The sequence below is a fragment of the Hyaloscypha bicolor genome, assembly GCF_002865645.1.
Source record: "Hyaloscypha bicolor E unplaced genomic scaffold K444scaffold_15, whole genome shotgun sequence".
Lineage (NCBI taxonomy): Eukaryota > Fungi > Ascomycota > Leotiomycetes > Helotiales > Hyaloscyphaceae > Hyaloscypha > Hyaloscypha bicolor.
Genome location: NW_020194517.1, coordinates 643289 through 663808, shown reverse-complemented (window position 1 = coordinate 663808; position 20520 = coordinate 643289). Strand labels below are relative to the sequence as shown.

Here is a 20520-nt window from a genome sequence, read left to right as displayed (position 1 = left end):
AATTAGTTAACTCTTTTACTATTCTAGAGTATCTATAAATAAATCTCTAGTAAAAGTTAGTAAAACCCAGAAATACTTAGATTTCTCGAATATTATTTTTTAGGACTAGCTATTCCCTAATAGCTATAACTTGGCTAGCTTCTATTTCTATATTATCTGAACTAATTATAAATTCCAGGAACTTTACTCTCTTTATATTAAACTCGTATTTTACTAAGTTTATAAAGAGCTAGTATTACTATAACTATTTAAATATATATTAAACTACTATTATATACTATTCTGGGTTCTTTAAATAAATTAAAATATTATCTAGATAAATTATATAAATAATATTTATAAGGCTTACTAATATATAATTAATATATATCTGGAATATTATTAGAATATTAAATAGTCTAAAAAGTATAATATAGTATTTAAAATATCTATAATATATTCGAAATACTATCTTCTATTTATTATTTTCTTATATTTATAACTAATAGTAAATATCTTTTAAGTTTAGCTTTATATATATTTTTACTTTATAAAGCCTATCTATTATCTTACTAATAAGTAGTAATAGTATTTGGTTCTTAATAGTAATCCTATTTAGATTCTAGTAATTAATATATAGATATAGGCTGCCTTCTTTCTTTAGAATAAATATAATTAGAATACTAGCTAGGCTAGTAGAATAATAGATCTATTTCTTTTCTAAGCTAGTATTAAGATATTCCCGAAGAACTTTAAGCTTCCTTTCTAATAAAATATATATAGAACTATATAATAGTTAGGATCCTAGTTCCAGATCTATATAATACTTTATTATATAATAGTTAAATAGTATACCTATAGTCTCTATAAAAAATATTTAGAGAAAGTTCTAATATTTCCTAGGAAATATAGCTATCCCGTTTATAATAATAGTAGTAATTAATAGAAAAATATATATCTTATACTTTATTACTTTAGTAAACTTTCTGGTATTTAGAACTTTAATTTTCTATAATTAAATCTAGTATTTCTATATTACTTTCCTAAAGGAAATTAGGGAATTAACCTAGTAAAGCTATAGGAATTTAAGTATTATATTAATATAATTTAGATTAAAATTATATAATATAAAGTATATATTAGCCTTTTTTTAGTTCTCTAGTATATTCTTAATAGTAATTTCAAGAATATAATCTCTATATAAATAAATCCTTTTTCTTTCTAATAAGAATAAGAGAATTATCCTTAATATTAATAGAATACCTATATCCAAAGCTAATTTTCTTTTTATATAATTAGCCTTTATACCCGAATTAACTAATATTCTAATTCTTTACTTACTTTTCCTTATCTTAATAATAACCTTAATTACTATTCTCGTTTTAGGGGCCTTATTCTCTATAATATAAATAAGTATAACTATTATAGGATATACCTATTTCCCGGCTTCTTTAGTTCTAGATACTTATATATCTTATAGCTAGACTTATTATAATTATAGCAAATCGGTTTTCCCTAATTTAGGCAGGTAATAGTATAATAACTTTCTTTTTAGTAAGTAAAATAAATTATATCCGGTCTTATAGATTCTAATATAAGTACTATATTAGATCCCGTTACTATACTTTTATTACTCCGGTTATATAAATCTCGTAATAGAGATATACTTTTCTTTTATTTTCCTTTATTATTTCCTCTTTCTTTTCTTTAATTTCCTTTCTTTTATTAACCTATTAGCTTATTATTATATTCCTATTAAGTAGACTAGTTCAAGTTATTCTTAACTCTTATAGCTATAGAAATAAGCTTCTTTCTTTCTTATAGAGTATTTCCTTAGTAATTAATCTTATCCTAAATCTCCTATTTTAAATTACTAAATAAGTTATCTCACTTTTATAATAAACTCATATATCCCAAGTTATCTAATAGGCTATTTAAATAAGATATAAAGCTTTAGATACTCTAATCTAGTTACTATTTTATATCCTTAAACTTAGTAAAGGCATTATTACTATAGTTCTCTGGATCCAAGATAGAATCCTTTATAAACTTAATAAAGATTTCCTAATCCGTAATATTAATACTTACTAATTATTTCTTATATTTCCAGATATCTCTGGCTATATCCTTAAAATAGGAAGTATAATATATAACCTTTATTATATCTATAGCTTAGGTAATCCTATATAAGGTATGTAATAGTAGAGTAATATATAAGTAATTAAGGTAAGTAAGCTATAAAGTAATACTTATAAGTATAACTAATTCTAAGAATTAATTCTAATAAGAGACTAATTAATATCCTTTCTAAAGCTAGGAGTATCTCCCTATATATTCTCTAGTACTTAGTCAGGTATATAAAGCCCTTTACTTAATTAGGAAATCCCATATAATTTATATAATTCTAATTATAAACTATACCCAAAATAGGAAACTAAATCTATAATATCTAATACTTATCTATATACTATTATATATATCTATTATATTAATTCCTTCTCTAGGCCCTTATTCCCAAGAGGCCTGGGAAAACTATAAATAGCTTTATAAATATTTCCCTAAAACTTTCCTGGCCACTGGCTTTTCCTAAAGACTTTTTATAATTACTTTATTATTATATCAGATAATAGAATTAAGGATATAGTTTACTAATTCTTTCTAGCTAGTTTATAAATTGCCTTTAGCGATTTCCCCTTATAAAGGTAGTATAAATATAATATATATTATTAGATATAAAGCTTATCCGATTTTTTAATTAGTTTATAAATTCTAACTTAGCCTCTATTTATAAATAAATTATTACTCTATAGGCCTAAGAGCTTGGAAAAGTTAATCCGATTTTCTAGTTTATTTATAAATTCCTTTTTTAGAATTTTCTGGATATTCCTGGTATAGAGCTAGTTCCAAATTCGTAATTACTATTTAGAGAGAGGATATTATAAAAAGGCCTCTCTTTTCCTACTAACTAACCTTTCTTTTCCTTAATTATAATACTATACCCAGCTTCTCCTTATCCCTTGCCTTCCTTCTTTAAGCCTTCTTTAAGCTCCTTTAAGCTCCTTTAAGCCTTATTTAAGCTTTATTTAAGTCCCCTTCTAATTCCCTTTTCTATTTCTTTATTTATTAAGATAAATACTTCTCTTAGTACTTATTAGTCTATTACTATCCGTTTGGCCAATACTTCTATATCCTTAATTTGCCCTTATTATCTTTAATATTCCAAGAATATTACTAAGTTTCCCGATCTTACTTATATTAAGAGTAATAATTACTTGGTATATAATTACTACTATTCCAAGAATAAGAAGTATAATTCTATAAATTATAAATTCCTTCTTTTATTTCTTATTCTAATACTATCTAAGGTTTCTTAAATATATATAGTATGGTTAAACCGCCTTTTTTAAGCTATTAATATATATAAGTATCTTCCTTATTCTTTACCCGAAAAAGAGAAGGCTATTATTATTCTTTTTCTATACTAAACTATATATATTTCTTATATTAAAGCTATTATTCGAGGCTAATAAATTCCCCTAATAATTCAAGAAATAGGTTAAGTAATTCTTATTAGCTTAGTATAAGTATAAAGTACTCTTAATAGTATAATTAATATTTTTCGGTATTAAATAAGCTTACTTCTTCCTCGTTTCTTACTAATAGCTAATAGCTTTATAGGCTAATTTATTACCTGTTTCTCGAGAAGATCCTAATAAGAATAATAATAAGGATAGTAGAAAGTAGTTATAAGGATAGGATATTTATAAAATATAGAAATTAGAGTTTTTAATAATTTTTATATAGTTTTTCCAAAAATAAATATATAGTTTTTTAATAGTTTCCTAATAAAAGTATTTATCTTTTGCGCCTCTATTTAGCTAATAGTATTATAATATTACTCTTTTTCAAGTATTCTTATAATTCTTAAGCTATATTCTCTAGATTACTTAGTAGTTCCTATATATTATCTACTAGTAAGTAGCCCTTCTAATAAACGAGATACTCTCTTTCTTTTCTATTCTCCCTATAAACTATAATAGATTCTATTTCGAATTTCTTTTTGCCTTTAATCTTAACCGGCTCTAGTTCTATTATAGTACTAGCTTGCAGGTATTATAATTCTAAAAGGGAAATATGAAAAATATTATAGATCCGATATAATAATAGTAATTCCAAGTAGTATACCTATCTATATATTCCTATAACTTCTAGAACTTTAAAGGGGCCGAGATATCTATCTACTAGCTTTATACTAGGTTATAGCTATTAAATATTCTTTATATAAAGTATGACTTTATTATATATCTTAAACTTCTTATTAATATATTTCTTATTATAGTACTTTTTTTATATATCTACTACTTCTTACTATTATTTCTCTAGTATCTCTCGTTCTACTTAAATTCTTTATACTCTTTCCTATATTATTAGTACTTCTTTTTCTGGAATATTATCCTTAATATATAGTTTAATATTAGGATAGAATCCGTATAAGGTATAAAATAGGAATATTCCTATTATTAAATATATAGAATTATTATATATGAATTCTATAAAAATAAGCTTTACTATCTAGTTATCTTACTAGTAGCTAGTATAGTATTTCAAATATTATTCTAGAGTTTGGTTTAGATTCTTCGTTTATCTATTAGTTTATAAGTAGAATATTATACTTAGCTATTATTAAACCTTTAAGTAGAAGTATAGATTTAACCAGAACTTGCTTATAAAGACAGATCCTTTATTAGAGGTTATATCCGCAGGTATATTAAAGTCTTTAATAATATAGTATATAAATAGCTCTACTAGCTCAGGAGCCAAGACCTCTTTAGTAATTGGAATATATTATATTATTTTCGTATATTTATTAATAATAATAAGTATAGAATTATATACTTTATTATAAAACCTAAAAGGAAATAGCCCTATAATAAAGTCTATAGTAATTTCTTACTATAGCTTAAAGGAAAGAGGAAACGAACTAAATATGCCATATAATAAATATCTCTTTATCTTAGTTTATTAATATATAGAACAAGTTCTAATATAGTCTTTTATATCCTTTTTTATACTTTACTAGAAGTACTTTTTCTAGAGGATCTCTAGTATCTTATTAGTACTAAAATACCTACCTATAGGATTATTATAGTTAGCTTATAATAATTCTTTTTTGAGAGCCGGCTTATTTAGTATATAAATAGTACCCTAATATCTTAATAACTCAGATATATTAAGTTCCTAAGTCTTAATAGCTCTAGTAAAGGTCCCTTTTAAGAACTATTTATACTACTAGTATTATACTAATAAATTGAGCCTTTAATACTATAATAATAATTCAAATAATATCTCTCTACTTTCCTTATATACTATTTCGGACCTAGCTGCCCATATAGCTAGAATCCGTAATATATATTATTTGTAACTAGCTATACTAGTAATAGGCTCAAGTAATAGTATTTCTGGTACTACTTTATTACTAAAATAGACTTTCTCTTCGGAATTTCTTAGTATCTTACTAATTAAGAAGTACTTATCTCCTCTTTCCTAGGCCTTGTATTATAATATTATAGGGATAGTATAGTATCTTATTACTACTATTTATAGGGTTTTCTGTTCTATATTCTATAGCTTATTATAAAGTATAGGTAGTAAAGTATCTTTATCTATATCTACTATAAAGTCTGGCCTCCTTAATAGCCTATTAGCGGGATTACTATATCCCGGCTAGTATTCTAAGACAAAGTTAAAGATAGCTAGCTTCTCTGCCTATTTTATCTATTAACTATTTAGTTTTCTCTTAGTTATAAAGTATTTCAAGTTATTATAATCTGTCTTAATAATAATAGTATACCGGATATATACTAGGTAATACTACTAAGTACGGAATACCAGAATAATAGCCAAGAGTTTAGAGTTATATGTCTTATACCTGCTCTTAATTATAGTTATCTTTTTTAAATAGAAAGTAATAGGATACTATCTAGCTTCTACTCTCTTACTAAAGAGCTAGAAAATTATACCTGTAATTATAAATCCTAAAATATCCGTTTCTATATAAATCTTTAAGGCTAGATCAAAATAATAAAGAATTAGTACTATTATAAATATAATTTATAGCTTCCTAAAAGCCTTATCTGCCTTATTTGTCTAGCTAAACTAATATAGTAGTTTTCTGCTAGTTTTTAGTAAATTAGTTAATTCTTTTATTATCCTGGAATATCTATAAATAAACCTCTAGTAAAAGTTAGTAAAACCCAGGAATACTTGGATTTCTCGAATATTATTCTTTGGGGCCGGCTATTTCCTAATAGCTATAACCCGGCTAGCCTCTATTTCTATACTATCTAGGCTAATTATAAATCCCAGGAACTTTACTCTCTCTATATTAAACTCGTATTTTGCTAAGTTTATAAAGAGCTAGTATTACTATAATTACTTGAGTATATATTAAACTACTATTATATACTATTCTAGGTTCTCTAAATAAATTAAAATATTATTTAGATAGACTATATAAATAATATTTATAAGGCCTACTAGTATATAGTTAATATATATCTGGAATATTACCGAAGTATTAGATAGTCTAAAGAATATAATATAATACTTAAAATATTTATAATATATTCGAAATACTGTCTTTTACTTATTACTTTCCTATATTCGTAACTAATAATAAGTATCCTTTAAGTCTAGCTTTATATATACTTTTACTCTATAAAGCCTATCTATTATCTTACTAATAAGTAGTAATAGTATTTGGTTCTTAATAATAATCCTATTTAGACCCTAGTAATTAATATATAAATATAGGCCGCCTTCTTTCTTTAGAATAAATATAATTAGGATACTAGCTGGGCTAGTAAAATAACAGATCTATCTCTTCTCTAAGCTAGTATTAAGATATTCCCGAAAAACTTCAAGCTTCCTTTTTAATAAAGTATATATAGGACTATATAGCAGTTGGGATTCTGGTTCCAGATCTATATAATACTCTATTATATAGTAGTCGGGTAATATACCTATAGCCTCTATAAAGAATACTCGGAGAAAGTCCTAATACTTTCTAGGAAATATAGCTATCTTATTTATAGTAATAGCGGTAATTCTTTAGCCGTCTGTTATAGGATAGGCAGTTAATAGAAAAACATATGCCTTATACTTTATTACTTTAGTAAACTTCCTAGTATTTAGAACTTTAATTTTCTATAGTCGAATCTAGTATCTCTATATTGCCTCCCTAAAGGAAATCAGGAAGTTAACCTAGTAAAGCTATAGGAATCCAAGTATTATATTAATATAATTTAGATCGAAATTATATAATATAAAGTATATATTAGCTTTTCTTTAGTCCCCTAGTATATCCTCGGTAGTAATCCCAAGAATATAATCTCTATATAAATGAATTCTCCTTTCCTCTAATAAGAATAAGAGAGTTACCCTTAATATTAACGGAATACCTATATCTAAGGCTAATTTTCTCTTTATATAATTAGCCTCTATATTCGAGTTAACTAATACTCTAACCCTTTACCTACCTTTCCTCGTCTTAATAGTAACCTTAATTACTATTCTCGTTTTAGGGGCCTTGCTCTCTATAGTATAAACAAGTATAACTATTACGGGATATACCCGTTTCCTAGCTTCTTTAGTTCTAGATACTTATATATCTTATAGCCAGACTTATTATAGTTATAGCAAGTCGGTTTTCCCTGATTTAGGCAAGTAGTAATATAGTAACTCTCTTTCTAGTAGATAAAGCAAGTTATATCCGGTTTTATAGATCCTGATATAAATACTATATTAGACCCCATTACTATACTTTTGCTACCCCGGTTATATAAACCTTATAACGGGGATATACTTCTCTTCTATTTCCCTTTATTATCCCCTTTCTCCTTTCTCTAATTTCCTTTTTTTTATTAACCTATTAGCTTATTATTATATTCCCGTTAAGTAGACTAGTTTAAGTTATTCTTGACTTTTATAATTATAGAAATAAGCTTTTCCCTTTCTCGTAAAGCATTCCCTTAGTAATTAATCTCGTTCCGAATCTCCTGCCTCAAGCTACTAAATAAGTCATTCCGCTCTTACGGCAAACTCATATATCCCAAGTTATCTAATAGGCTATCTAAGTAGGATATAAAGCTTTGGATACTCTAACCTGGCTACTATTTTATATCCTTAAACTTAGTAAGGGCATTATTATTATAGTTCTTCGGATCTAAGATAGAATCCTTTATAAACTTAATAAAGGTCTCCTAATCTATAGTATTAATATTTACTAATTACTTCCTATACTTCCAGATATCCCTGGCTATATCCTTAAAGCAGGAAGTATAATATATAACCTTTACTATATCTATAGCCCAGGTAATTCCGCTATCTTTATACTATTTTAGCTCCGCCTAGTAAAAGAAGTCCTGGGCTTCCTTAATACTTTTTCCCTTATAGATTAGTAATTCTCGGGTTTTTGGAGCCCTGCAAACCAAATATACTACCGGTAGTATAATAGGTTCTATAATAAGTATCCGAATATCCTTAAAATAGCAAATCTGAGCTTCCAAATCCTCTAGATTCTTTCTCTATTATATCTCTACTTCTAACTTAGTAATATAATAACGAGCCGCCGCTAGCTTCTCTATTATTATTATCCTGCTAGCTAGTTCTAGGGGTATCTGAGTTTCACTTCCTTCTCCTAATTAGGCAATAGCTAGAGTGGCTAACTGGGTACTCTCCTGGGTACCCGACTGGATTATCCCAGTAATAGCAGAGGCGCTTCTTTTAGTTAATACTCTAGCTATTAGTAGTTTTGTCTATTAATAGCTTAATTATCTTATAATAAACTATTCCCCGAAGATTGGATTAATTAGAATATAAGGCATATAATAGTAGGGTAATATATAAGTAATTAAGGTAAGTAAGCTATAGAGTAATACTTGTAAGTATAACTAATTCCAAGAATTAATTCTAATAAGAGACTAATTAATACCCCTTCTAAAGCTAGGAGTATCTCCCTATATATTCCCTAGTACTTAGCCAGGTATATAAAGCCCTTTACTTAATTAGGAAATCCCATATAATCTATATAATTCCAATTACAAGCTATATCCAAAATAAGAAACTAGATCTATAACATCTAATACCTATTTATATACTATTACATATACCTATTATATCCTGTTATCTTTATACTATTTTAGCTTTACTTAATAGAAGAAGTCCTGAACTTCCTTAATACTTTTCCCTTTATAAGTTAGTAATTCTCGGGTTTTTAAAGCCCTATAAACCAAATATACTACTAGTAATATAATAGGTTCTATAATAGATACTCGAATATTCTTAAGATAGCAAATCTGAGCTTCTAGATTCTCTAGATCCTTTTTCTATTATATCTCTATTTCTAACTTAGTAATATAATAATAAGCCGCTACTAGCTTCTCTATTATTATTATCCTACTAGCTAGTTCTAGGAATATCTGAGTTCTACTCCCTTCTTCTAATTAGGTAATAGCTAGAATAACTAACTAGGTACTTCCCTAGATATCTAACTAGATTGCCCTAGTAATAGCAGAAGCACTTCTTCTAATTAATACTCTAGCTATTAGTGGTTTTGTCTATTAATGGCTTGACTATCTTATAACGAACTATTTCCCGAAGATTGGATTAATTAGAATATAAGGTATATAATAGTAGAGTAATATATAAGTAGTTAAGATAAGTAAGCTATAGAATAATACTTATAAGTATAACGAATTCCAAGAATTAATTCTAATAAGAGACTAATTAATATCCCTTCTAAAACTAGGAGCGTCTCCCTATATATTCCCTAGTACTTAGCCAGGTATATAAAGCCCTTTACTTAATTAGGAAATCCTATATAATTTATATAATTCCGATTATAAGCTATATCTAAAATAGGAAACTAGATTTATAATATCTAATACCTGTCTATATACTATTATATATACCTATTATAGAACTAGTAATTACTAAAGATAGTTAAAGAAATATAAGGCTTTCTAGGTTTTTATAACTTTTATTAGTACTTTATTATAGAATATAGCCATATAATAAAGCCCCTAATAGTTCTAATATATAAAGAAGTTCCGTTTAAATAAATAAATTAGTATTAAGAAGGTTTTACTAAACTAAAATAAGCTATATTCTCGGTATTAATTCTATATTACTATAACCCGAATTTCTCTATTATAATTAAAACAGATATATTAAATAGAGTTATAGCTAGTATTCTCTTATAGTAAGACTCCTAGATAGAATTCTAGTATCTAGTAGTATTCTTTTCTAAGACTATATAATTAGTAGAATTAAATTATAATATCTATAATAAAGAAATATTTACTATTATTCTCTCTTTAACCGAATAATAAGCGGAGCTAGAAGGCCTATAAGAGGTACCCTTTATAATTTATTTAAACTACCGAGCTCTTAAGTATTTTATAACTATAAAGAAGCTCTTAGTAAGATAAGCTTACTAGATAAAATATTTTTCCTATTACTATTTCAAGTTTATATATTAGGCAGGCAAGTTAAATAAATAAATAAATACCCTAAATAGGAAATATAAGGATATAATTATCTAGGATAAGGTAATAGTAGCCTATTAAATCCAAATTCTCCTCCTATAATAAAAGATTAATAATAATATTATATAGGATTTCTAGTTAGCTCTAATTAAGGCCTTTATAAATTCGGCTCAGGAAAAAACCTAGTATAATAGTATCTAGCTAGTAAATAAGCTATTAAATAAGAACCGAGAGTTACTAGAGCTAGAAAAGCTATAGAATAAGGCAAAAAACAAGAAGAAAAACACTTGAATATTATAAGACAGCCTCTTCTTATAATATAGTAAACTATTTATATCTAATAGTATAATAATACCCGAGATACCCTTATATATTACTCTTATTTAGGAGATATATATATAGCCCCTAATAAGATATCCAGGATAAGCCAAGCTTTAATAGCTTTTTTAGGCCTACTATTATTAGCCAGGCCAAGATATAGATATTAATTAGTATAGAAATAACTACTATACTTACTAATAATCTCATATCCCTAGAAATAAGAAGCTAGGGCTCTTGTATTTATTACTAGTTTCTAACTATTTCTGGTAATATATATTAGTAGATTTTAAGAAGTACCTAGAGAATAGAAATAAGTATAATATAATAGTAATCTTTATTAATTATCTGGATAAATACCCTATTATAATTCCTATTCGAGATATAATAATAGCTAAAGAATTAGTACTCCTGTTTCTTACTTATATAGTTTACCAAGTTAGTATTCCGGAGATTATAGTATCTAATTAAGGCCCCTAGTTTATATCGGATTTCTAAAGCGAGTTCTATAAGTATATTAGTATAAAGCTCAAGTTATTAATTACTAATTATTCCCAAATTAATAGCTAGATAGAGATTATTAACTAGTACTTTAACTAATGGCTATATCTCTATATAAATTACTACTAGGATAATTGGGACAAATAGATAATAATAATTAACTACTAGTAGGTAGCTCTGGTTTATAAGACTATAGGCTAATTCCCATTTCTTATAGAGAAGGGCTATAAACTATAAATATTATTTAACTAGGAAATCCAAGTATAATTAGGTACCTCAAAAAAAGAGCTAAATAGACAGGAAGTAAAGGCCCTAGTAATATGGTTCTATAAATTATAATAAAAGATATAGGAGAATATAATATAAGTATAAAAATATTATACTACTTAAGCTAATAAATACTACTAACTAGTAGACTTCGGAATAGGAGACAAGATATAAATTATTACTAAATACTAGAAGAATAATTATTTAAACTATAAGCTAGCTTACTAAATAAAAGAACTATATGAAATCCTGAAATAAGTAGGATATTTCTTTAGGCTCAAGCTTCCGGAATTAATAAGAATATATCTAGTATTCTATATAAAGAAGCTATATAAAAACCCAGGTAACCCCCTTCCCGGATAAGCAAATCCGGAGCCTCTACTATTAGAACTATAAAACAGGGAAATAAAATACAAAGTTTAAAAGATATAAGTAGTAAAACTACTTTATAGGAAACTAAAGTACCGAATCTAGTAAAAAGAATAGGACCCAGATTCGGAATAGTATTCTGCTTCCTTATTAAGTAATAGTATCCTAGCTCTTTAGAGCTTCTATAATAAGAACCCCGAATAGCCAGGACTATCCCAGAATCTCTCCTATTAGTTAGATTATACCAAGAATAATATACTACCGGAACTATATAATACGGACGGAAATCCTTTAAAGTTATATATAAAAGGCCCTGGCCTTTAATATATAACCTGTAACTTGGAAATTTAATAGAGACTTTTGAAGCTCGGAAACGAGCTTATTTTAAAGAGGGAAGTAATATTACGGTTATTATAATATATGGTACTAGTAGAGATTAGACTAGAGCTAGAAAGGCATCTATAGTTACCTGATTATTATATATAACCCCGAGCTTAAGCTAGTATATGGGCCTATATATAGCTTGTAATTATTTAGATCCGAGGCTCCTTCGGGATCCTCTTCTCTCTTTAGCTTTGAATTATTGAAATAGAGATAGTCTAACTATATTTTCTAGGCCCTAGATCTTATACTTGTAATAGAATTTAATTAATTATTAAGGATATTATAGAACCTGAAAAAGAGGCTAAGGTATAGATATTATCTAAACTTTATAACTTCTGGCTTGATTTCTAATTAATTATTTTATATTTTGGGTATAAATTAATACTCTAATTAGCTATCTTATAATAAAAGCAAATAGTAATACTTAATAAAACAATTACTTTAATTACTGCCGGGAATACTAGATAGGGTATATAGGTAGGTTTAGAGAATTAGCCCTAATTAAATAATTTCCCTAACTAATTAGCTATAGTTTTATTTAATTTAGTTTATTTTGCAAAACGAGGGAGCTTTAAAGCTTTATATAAATAATCTATAAGTTAATAAATTAAAGGCTATTATAAAGAAGGTTATAGCCTTAATATAAAGCAAGAACTTCTAGTTTAAATTAAGGTAAATAAGGGACCTTTTTAAGGTTATTTATAAGAAATAAAAGATATCTGAATTAACCTATAGTATAATTAGTATAATATATTCTTATTAGATAGAAATTCGAGTATATCTTAAAAAATTTGCTAATCCTATATACTTTGCCTTTATATATAATATTCGAAAGTATCTCAATTATAAGACCCATAGTTAGAATAGTTAATTTGAGAGGCAAGTACAAGTTTACTATTTCCTGGTATATTTACTTAGCCCCAAAAATCATACTGGATTTAATTAGTTTCTATAATTAAGCTAGTAAAAGATTTCCGAGTTTTTAGACAAATATAGTAATTTAGAAATAGTAAATGCCTTTATTAATTATATCTACTAAAATAGTGATTTTTATCCTATAAATTATTATTAGAAATATATAGAAAATGAGAAGATATTCTAGTACCTTTATATAAGTAATATATTCTCTAATTCTCAGGCTTTACTAAAATTTACTAGTAATTTATTAATAAAAGCCTAGCCGTAATTGCCCTTTAATTCCTTAATATTACTGCGAATTCTATAGCCTCTAAATAAGTCTTCTTAGTTATAAACCTCCTCTATATGAAATTACGAAATTAATTATTAGTTAAAGTACTTAATAAGCTCTTCTTTATATATATTAATATTCGGGTATTATAAAAGGATATAGGAATTATACTTGACGAAGATACTATATAAGATATTATACTTAATTTAGAGAATGATTTAATAATAGCAGAGTACTTTCAAGGCTTATTTCAGTCTATAATTCCTATATTGGTACTAGGGAAGAGGAGACGGGAGGAAATTAATATTACTAAAGCCTAGCAAGTGATTAATAAGGATATAATTGCAAGGCAGGAGCAGGAGGGCCCTGTATAGGTGGACGATTTCCTGAATAGCTTCGATTTTGACGCCCTGGAATGGGCCAATTAAACCTTCTAATCTATATATATATGGGTGCACGTACTATAATGATAAAAGCTTCTTACATACCGTAAAGGTAAAGCTTTTTATATTATTACGGGTAACGATACAACCAGCCAACCCTAATGATGTCTTCTTGAATTCTCGAGAACAACTTACAAGCTACGCCAATCCATTACCTGATCTCCGTACATTCCGGCATTTCGTCTCCAAGGAAACGTGGGGCAATGACTCATACTCAAGTCGATCTGCTTCCTTTTCATGATTCGATCGTTTCCTTCTCCAATCAGAGTTGAGTGCTGTTATGTCAATATGTAAACATTGCAAAAGACCTGTTTTGATCCTTGTGGCGGTGACGTAGAAGACCCCCAATTAAGGGGGGAGAGCACAGCCACATCAAAACAAGATAACCCAACGACTCTTCATCATTCCTGCACTGCACGATTCTATTTTTCAGCTACACACACATTCTGAAATATCAGCAAGTAAAAATATCAATTATCAATATGTCCAGTAAATCAGGAGCTACAGGAGCGGTCACTTGGGTTACTTCAACTGCTGGGTAGCTGTCCCATCTTCAGCAATATCGTTGTCTGGCTAACCCTCACCAGGAACCTCGTATCCGGCGTGACCAACACTGTCGGCGGAGTCGTTGGCGCAGCAGGACGCGGTGTAGGAGAGACCGTTAATGGAGTGACAGGCAAGACAGGAAAGCCAGTCGGTGATGGCATCAAAGACGTGGCGGAAGGAGTTGAGGGTGGTGCTGCTAGAGTTGCGAGCGGTGTGAAGAGAGCTGGAGAGGGGGAGCATGGACCGTTGAGATGAGGGTTGAGGAGATGGAGGTGGTTGGGACCTCAGTTGTTTGCTCACCTGAAATCATGTTGCCTTTATCAGCTCCGTGTTCTGCGTAGTGTACGAATGAAGCGAGCCCTTTTTTAACCATTCGATATTATCCAGATCCCCCAAAGGATGACGAACAATATGCTTGCCCTATTGCAAAAAGCTCAGTCAACTCTTCAGCAGCTTCAATTCCGACTTCCTTGGAAGGAATCGATAGTTGGCAGACCTCCAGGTCCGCCTCATCAACCACAATGCAGTCGGCAACTTAAATGTTATCAGTGTGTATGTTAATCATGGCAGCAACTGCCGTTATCGTGATTGATGAAGCCTCTTCATTCACGCAGAGTGTCCTCACATGACGCCGAGTACCAAACACGGAATGACGAAAACTTCCTATATCAGATCATCATCAGCCGGTCAAATGCTTTCCCCGTAGCCATACTTTCCAATTCACATATTCATCCCGCCTACATAAGCTTCGTCGACGGCTGATGCTTGTGTTTGATGAGCCGTGAACTGAGAAACTGGGTCTCGATAGCGGAACTATCGATTTTCGGATCTGCTCAGGAAGTGGACGGAAGAGATGAACCCGCATAGCTAACTAGAAAGCAGCGTTCTTATTCTCCCCGCTCTCCAATTTCTTCTGTTCTGCTCGCTTTTGCTGCTCTTTCTGCTTCTTCGCTCGCTTTTCCTTCTCCTTCTCGCGGGGGACTTGAGATTGCGATTCGGTTCTGTCCTTCGTATTTTGCTTTAGTGGCCTGAGTCCCTGCATCTTTGCCAGCAGCTTGACGCCATCCCCAATGATGTACTCATCGCCCAGGAGCGTCTTCAGTGCGCCCGGGGCACGTGCATAGTCCTCAGCGAGGAACCTCTTTGCCCCGATCGACTTAAGACCGGCAGCTCGTCGATTGAACGAGGGAGTTGCCATGATGCTAAAGAGCCAGATGATGGTGGTGGATTATTGTTTAGGTGATTGATGGTGGATGGCGATTGGTCTTGATGATCGAAAGGAAGCAAATAAATTTTCGAACAGCTCATTGGGTTCTTTTTGGGTTAATCTTGAAAGTAATTGACCTTGTACCATCCACCTCCATGCAGGGATATCCTTGGATACCCAAGGGAACTTGTTCTTAGTTCTTAGTTCAATATTCTATCTTTCTTGACGATAGGATGTGAGGCCCGATCATTCCAGATTGCATAAATTTTCTTGATTTCCTATTTCGAAGATTAAAAGTCGAAGGTTAAAAGGAGATGTGTTGCTTGAAGAAAAGGCTTGAAGCGTTGAAGTCAAACAAAATGGCATATTCACTGGTTTTTTTCTTCTTTGACTTTACCTGACGGATTTTTTGTCATCAGATTAACTGCACCTTAGTCTGGCAGTAAGCTCAAGCGAGTCAAAAGGGGAAAGCTGCAGACTGAAGTCTTTGAATCAGCGGGCACAGCACAACAGATATGTTAGCAATATCATTCAAGATGTTCCCGTTTGTCTCCTAACAGCATCGCAGAAATCAAGTCTACCCTTTCCTCTCTTTGTGTCTCCCATTCACTTGATTCCATTCCAATCTCTCCATTTCTCTTCCACTTTTCCCATTACTTATTCCTCTGGCCTATTCTCCTTGCCCAAAACCTTTTCTCTTTCTCTTTCCAAATTAAAACGGTCAACAGTCACGACTATTACTCATAACATACTTTCAACTTGAAAACCAAAGTTAGGCAGTCGCAGGAACAGAAAATGGCTCGAGGAGTTGGTGGATTTGGTGGTGGGGGTGGACAATGGGCATTTTATGGCCAAGGCGGGCCGGATCCTTGGCCACCAGTAGGCCGCGATGGCAGAACCCGAAGAGGAAGGAGGGGAAGAGAGGGGGATGATTCTGATGTTGCTGAAAGAATGCTCCGCCCAAGACGGGTGCCGATGGAGGGACTCTTGCAGGGACGCCTACCCTTGGGGCGAAATAATGGTCAATCACAGGGTCTCATGGCTGGGACTGGAATGCCTAATGGAAGACCTGGGAGAGTGCCCGGTGGAATCGGAGGGCCTGGAGCGGGACCTAGTATAGTTGGAGGATCTGGTGCCGCTGGAGGTGCCGTGGGAGGAGCTGGTGCTGCAGGGCTTCAAGCCATGGGGGGTCAGTTGCCAGGTGCGAGAGGCCTCCTATCAGGCGGCAGGAGGGATCGCACCATAGCGAGGCAAGCCCAATTTCCAGGAATAGGTGGCGGGTTGAACCCCATGAGAGCTCAACTTCAAGGATCTGGAGGACTTCCAGTAGGCGGTAGGATGAATCAGATCGCCGCGATGCAAGCTCAGCTGCAAGGACCTGGAGGAGGATTTTTTGCAGCCGGCAGGGGGGCCCGAAGGGCAGCCCTACTGGCGGCCCTGAGAACTCAACAGCAAGGTGCCGGAGGAGCAAAGGAAGAGGGCAAGGGCAAGGGCGACAAGTGAGGTAAGTGCAAGGTGAGAACAAAGACGTAAGACCTCTGAGGTCGGCGGGAATGGATTTGCTTTCGATGTGCTTCAGACGAGGTAACACCAAGAAAATTACATCAACATCTCCACTTGGACCGTGGTCGTGAATGTGAAAGGACTGACGCGTATAATGACCCATATTAGATGTCCATAATTATAATCTTACAAAAGCTTCCATATTACAATTTTCCGGGAATCGCAAACACAATTCCATCATGTTCAGGCAACAGTGACAGAATGTCTTTGTACCGAAGATCCATCGACAACTCTCTATTCTTAGACTCTCGTCGTCTGATCCGCCACTTGTTCCTGTGTGAAGCTGTCGGGATGATGCTCGACCTTATCTTTTTCATAAAGCTGCTCTGGCTCAATGTCTTGCCTAAAGATGTATCTTTTGAAAAAGTACTGGAGCTGTCTTAATCCGTATGCGGCATGGTCACGCGATCGAACTCCGAAGACCTGATCCAGCTCTTCCAGCGTCTTGCCTTTGGTCTCGGGGACGAAAAAGAGGACACCAAAGAATCCAATGATATTCCAGACTGCGTACCAGGCGAATGCACCTTGTGGCTTGAATGCTTTCAGCAAACTTGGCCAAGTCACACTCAAAACGAAGTTGAAGAACCAAGTTGTTGCTGTAGCAAGACTCATCCCAAGGGGACGAATGTATAGGGGGTACGCCTCTGCAGAGTAAGTAAATGGAACGGGTCCTTCTCCGGGCGAGTCTAACGAAGTATTAACAAAATGTGATGCGGAGAGAGGAGAGGGGAAACTTACAAACAATGCCAAAGAGGTACAGGCCAAGAGCGACGCAGGCAATCCGAGCCTCGGAGGAACTGGGAATCCAGAAGCTGAATCCAGTAAAGAACAAGCACAGAGACATGAGAGGGAAAGTGGTTAGGAGCAGATTGCGACGGCCAAAAGTGTCGATGGTATATACAGCTGGGATGGCGAAGAGGAAATTGATTACGCCCCAACCTAGAGAAGCACCAAGAGCACTTATCTCGGAAAGGTTCGCCTCAAGGAATATCTCGCTTGAGTAATAGGCAATTACGTTGACGCCACAGAACTAGATCGTCAGTGATATATTACCCAACGGGATTCATGCCACAAACCTGTTGCATAAACATAACGAGTTCGGATGCTGTCGAGACGAGCAGGTCAGTAGACAATACACAGCTCTCTGAAAATTGAAGAAACGACTCCGGCCAGAACTCACCTTGCATTGCGCGACGATTTCTAGGTACCGTCACTAGTTCCGCAATCTTACTTTTGCCCAGGATCATGCTTTGGTTTTCAGCTTCGAGAAGGGTCTTTTCCTGTTAACTATTGCTCCAAGTGGTAGAACCAAATGGAGACCCACATGCATGTAGAATATATCGCGAGCAGCTTGCACCTTGTTATACCGAAGCTTACACATACTCCGATATGCCTCTGAAGAGTCGGGGTCAGTAACTGATCAAGCGAAGATAGGGAGGGGGTGGGGGCAAGATTATGGCGCTGGATTACTCACTTTCGTGTCGACCTTTGCTCATATACCAACGAGGTGACTCAGGACAAAGGAAAACGAAACAGACCACAATTATTGCGGGCAGGCAAGCGGATCCCAGCATGAGTCTCCAGTTCAGGCCAGTGATTCCATGCTGGTCTGGGACATGATAGAATACGAGATCAGATGCATAGCCGACAAAGATTCCAAAGGCTGGCATCCAGTTAGTGTGGTTCTTCTGCAAATTTGAGACATGGCAGACCAGTCCACATTTGCCACTGCATCACCAAAGCACCTCGGATCTGAGGAGGGGAGCATTCAGCCGCATAGATGGGCACAGTAGCAGATTTTGGTCCTATTCCGAAGCCTGCCGTCAAAAGTCGAATTAGATAAGATCTACGGTGAACCAGAGACAAAGTATTGAAGAAACAATACCTAGTGCGAACCTGGCAATAAACATATGCCACCTAGATCGGAGTCAGCATACTTCTTCTAGATGTTCTCGGTTATAGAATGTTTTAGGAGCTGTTGAACATTTCTACAAGTGAGATTGAGACTTTGAGAAGGTAGGACCTACCACGAGCCAGTGAAAGCCTGCGTTGAATGTTAGTTCCACCTTGGAAGGTGTGATTTCTGCTCGGAAGGAAGTTTCTGAATCATCAACTTGCGGAATTACATACCTGCCAGATACAAGCCAGAGCAGAGAAACTACAAGTGAGGAAAATCGTTCCTCGGCGGCCAAACCAGTTATTGAAGGGAACCGTCAACCTTTAAAGATCAGCTTCGATTTCTCATAGGTTTAAGGAAATCATAGAAGAGACACTATACCAGCAGCCAATGAATGCGCAGCAAAGATAAGGTGCTGAGTTGACCAACCCTACGAGCCACGAGTCTCTTGAGCTATTCTTGTCAGAGATTCCAAATTGTTGCGAGTAAAATATTTGTCCCCCGTTTACAACAGTCTCGTCTGCGAAAATGGTCAGTCAAAAGCATCGAAACCGGATAACCTCCACCACCGGAGCCGAAAACATCATGCCGTGATTCGAAGATTGGAAGGGGCGGGACTCACCCATGCCTTGCACAGCTGCACAAGTTGAACAGAGAACGATCACAAGATAGAGGAGTCGAGGTTGAGACCATTTCTTGGCAATTTCCTTGCTTAAGACCTCACTTTCCTCCGTTGTAAGTCCGTCAACCTCGGCGTGCCGATTGGGATCCTGAGCAAGAATTGCGCCCAGTCTAAAGGCCCGAATATCTTCCTCATTGCCAACATTATTGGTCCTAACATATTCTTCTCCCTTCTGGGCTAGTTGAGCACGAGTGAAGCCAGACAAGGGGTTCGCAATTTTTGCATTGATGTTTGCTCGAAGCTGGTCGGCATCCACGTTTTCTGGAACGGCACCAGAAGCCTTAGGATTAACGGAAGTGTTCTCGATTTCGGTGTTGCCGCTGAGGGAATCGCTGCTGGACTCCTTCCGCTCCTTCTCGTGATCAGGGACCGCCATGATGTAAACAGTACCAATTGTTCTGGATCGCCAAATCTGTACAATCCGTCAAGGTAAATTGGTGAAAGTACTCACCCAAGAGAAGAGGACGAAGCTGTAACACAAAAGAATAATTAAATGATGAAATGGAAATCGGACAGCTAATGTATGCCTCGCCGCATTTCTAACTATGCCAGCTAGGAATTGAGGGGCACACGCGCACCTCAGCTGATCGTCACTGCAACATGAGCAGACCAAGGAAATTCATGAGCG

General features: G+C 33.1%; 4 protein-coding genes across 4 annotated transcripts; 2 read left to right on the top strand and 2 right to left on the bottom strand.

The window, feature by feature from the left end:
- The first annotated feature begins 14404 nt into the window (after window positions 1–14404).
- Window positions 14405–14997, top strand: K444DRAFT_607379 (uncharacterized protein). The gene is made up of 2 exons (XM_024879163.1): window positions 14405–14535; window positions 14585–14997. Exons 1-2 carry the CDS (start codon window positions 14480–14482, stop codon window positions 14796–14798), a joined length of 270 nt encoding a protein of 89 aa, XP_024742867.1. The 5' UTR covers window positions 14405–14479; the 3' UTR covers window positions 14799–14997.
- Window positions 14998–15414: 417 nt separating this feature from the next.
- On the bottom strand, window positions 15415–15741 carry K444DRAFT_624493 (uncharacterized protein; the record flags this gene model as incomplete). The annotated part of the gene is made up of 1 exon (XM_024882408.1): window positions 15415–15741. One exon carries the CDS (start codon window positions 15739–15741, stop codon window positions 15415–15417), a length of 327 nt encoding a protein of 108 aa, XP_024742866.1.
- A 428-nt stretch (window positions 15742–16169) lies between these two features.
- On the top strand, window positions 16170–17403 carry K444DRAFT_158809 (uncharacterized protein). Its single transcript, XM_024870651.1, has one exon. It carries the CDS (start codon window positions 16546–16548, stop codon window positions 17251–17253), a length of 708 nt encoding a protein of 235 aa, XP_024742865.1. The 5' UTR covers window positions 16170–16545; the 3' UTR covers window positions 17254–17403.
- On the bottom strand, window positions 17324–20336 carry K444DRAFT_607377 (uncharacterized protein). The gene is made up of 12 exons (XM_024879162.1): window positions 19833–20336; window positions 19592–19730; window positions 19444–19531; window positions 19341–19357; window positions 19199–19230; window positions 19026–19130; window positions 18788–18976; window positions 18638–18708; window positions 18494–18587; window positions 18390–18418; window positions 18052–18343; window positions 17324–17999 (listed from the first exon to the last, which is right to left on the bottom strand). The coding sequence occupies exons 1-12, from the start codon at window positions 20266–20268 to the stop codon at window positions 17554–17556; spliced, it is 1938 nt and encodes a 645-aa protein (XP_024742864.1). The 5' UTR covers window positions 20269–20336; the 3' UTR covers window positions 17324–17553.
- Window positions 20337–20520: the final 184 nt, after the last annotated feature.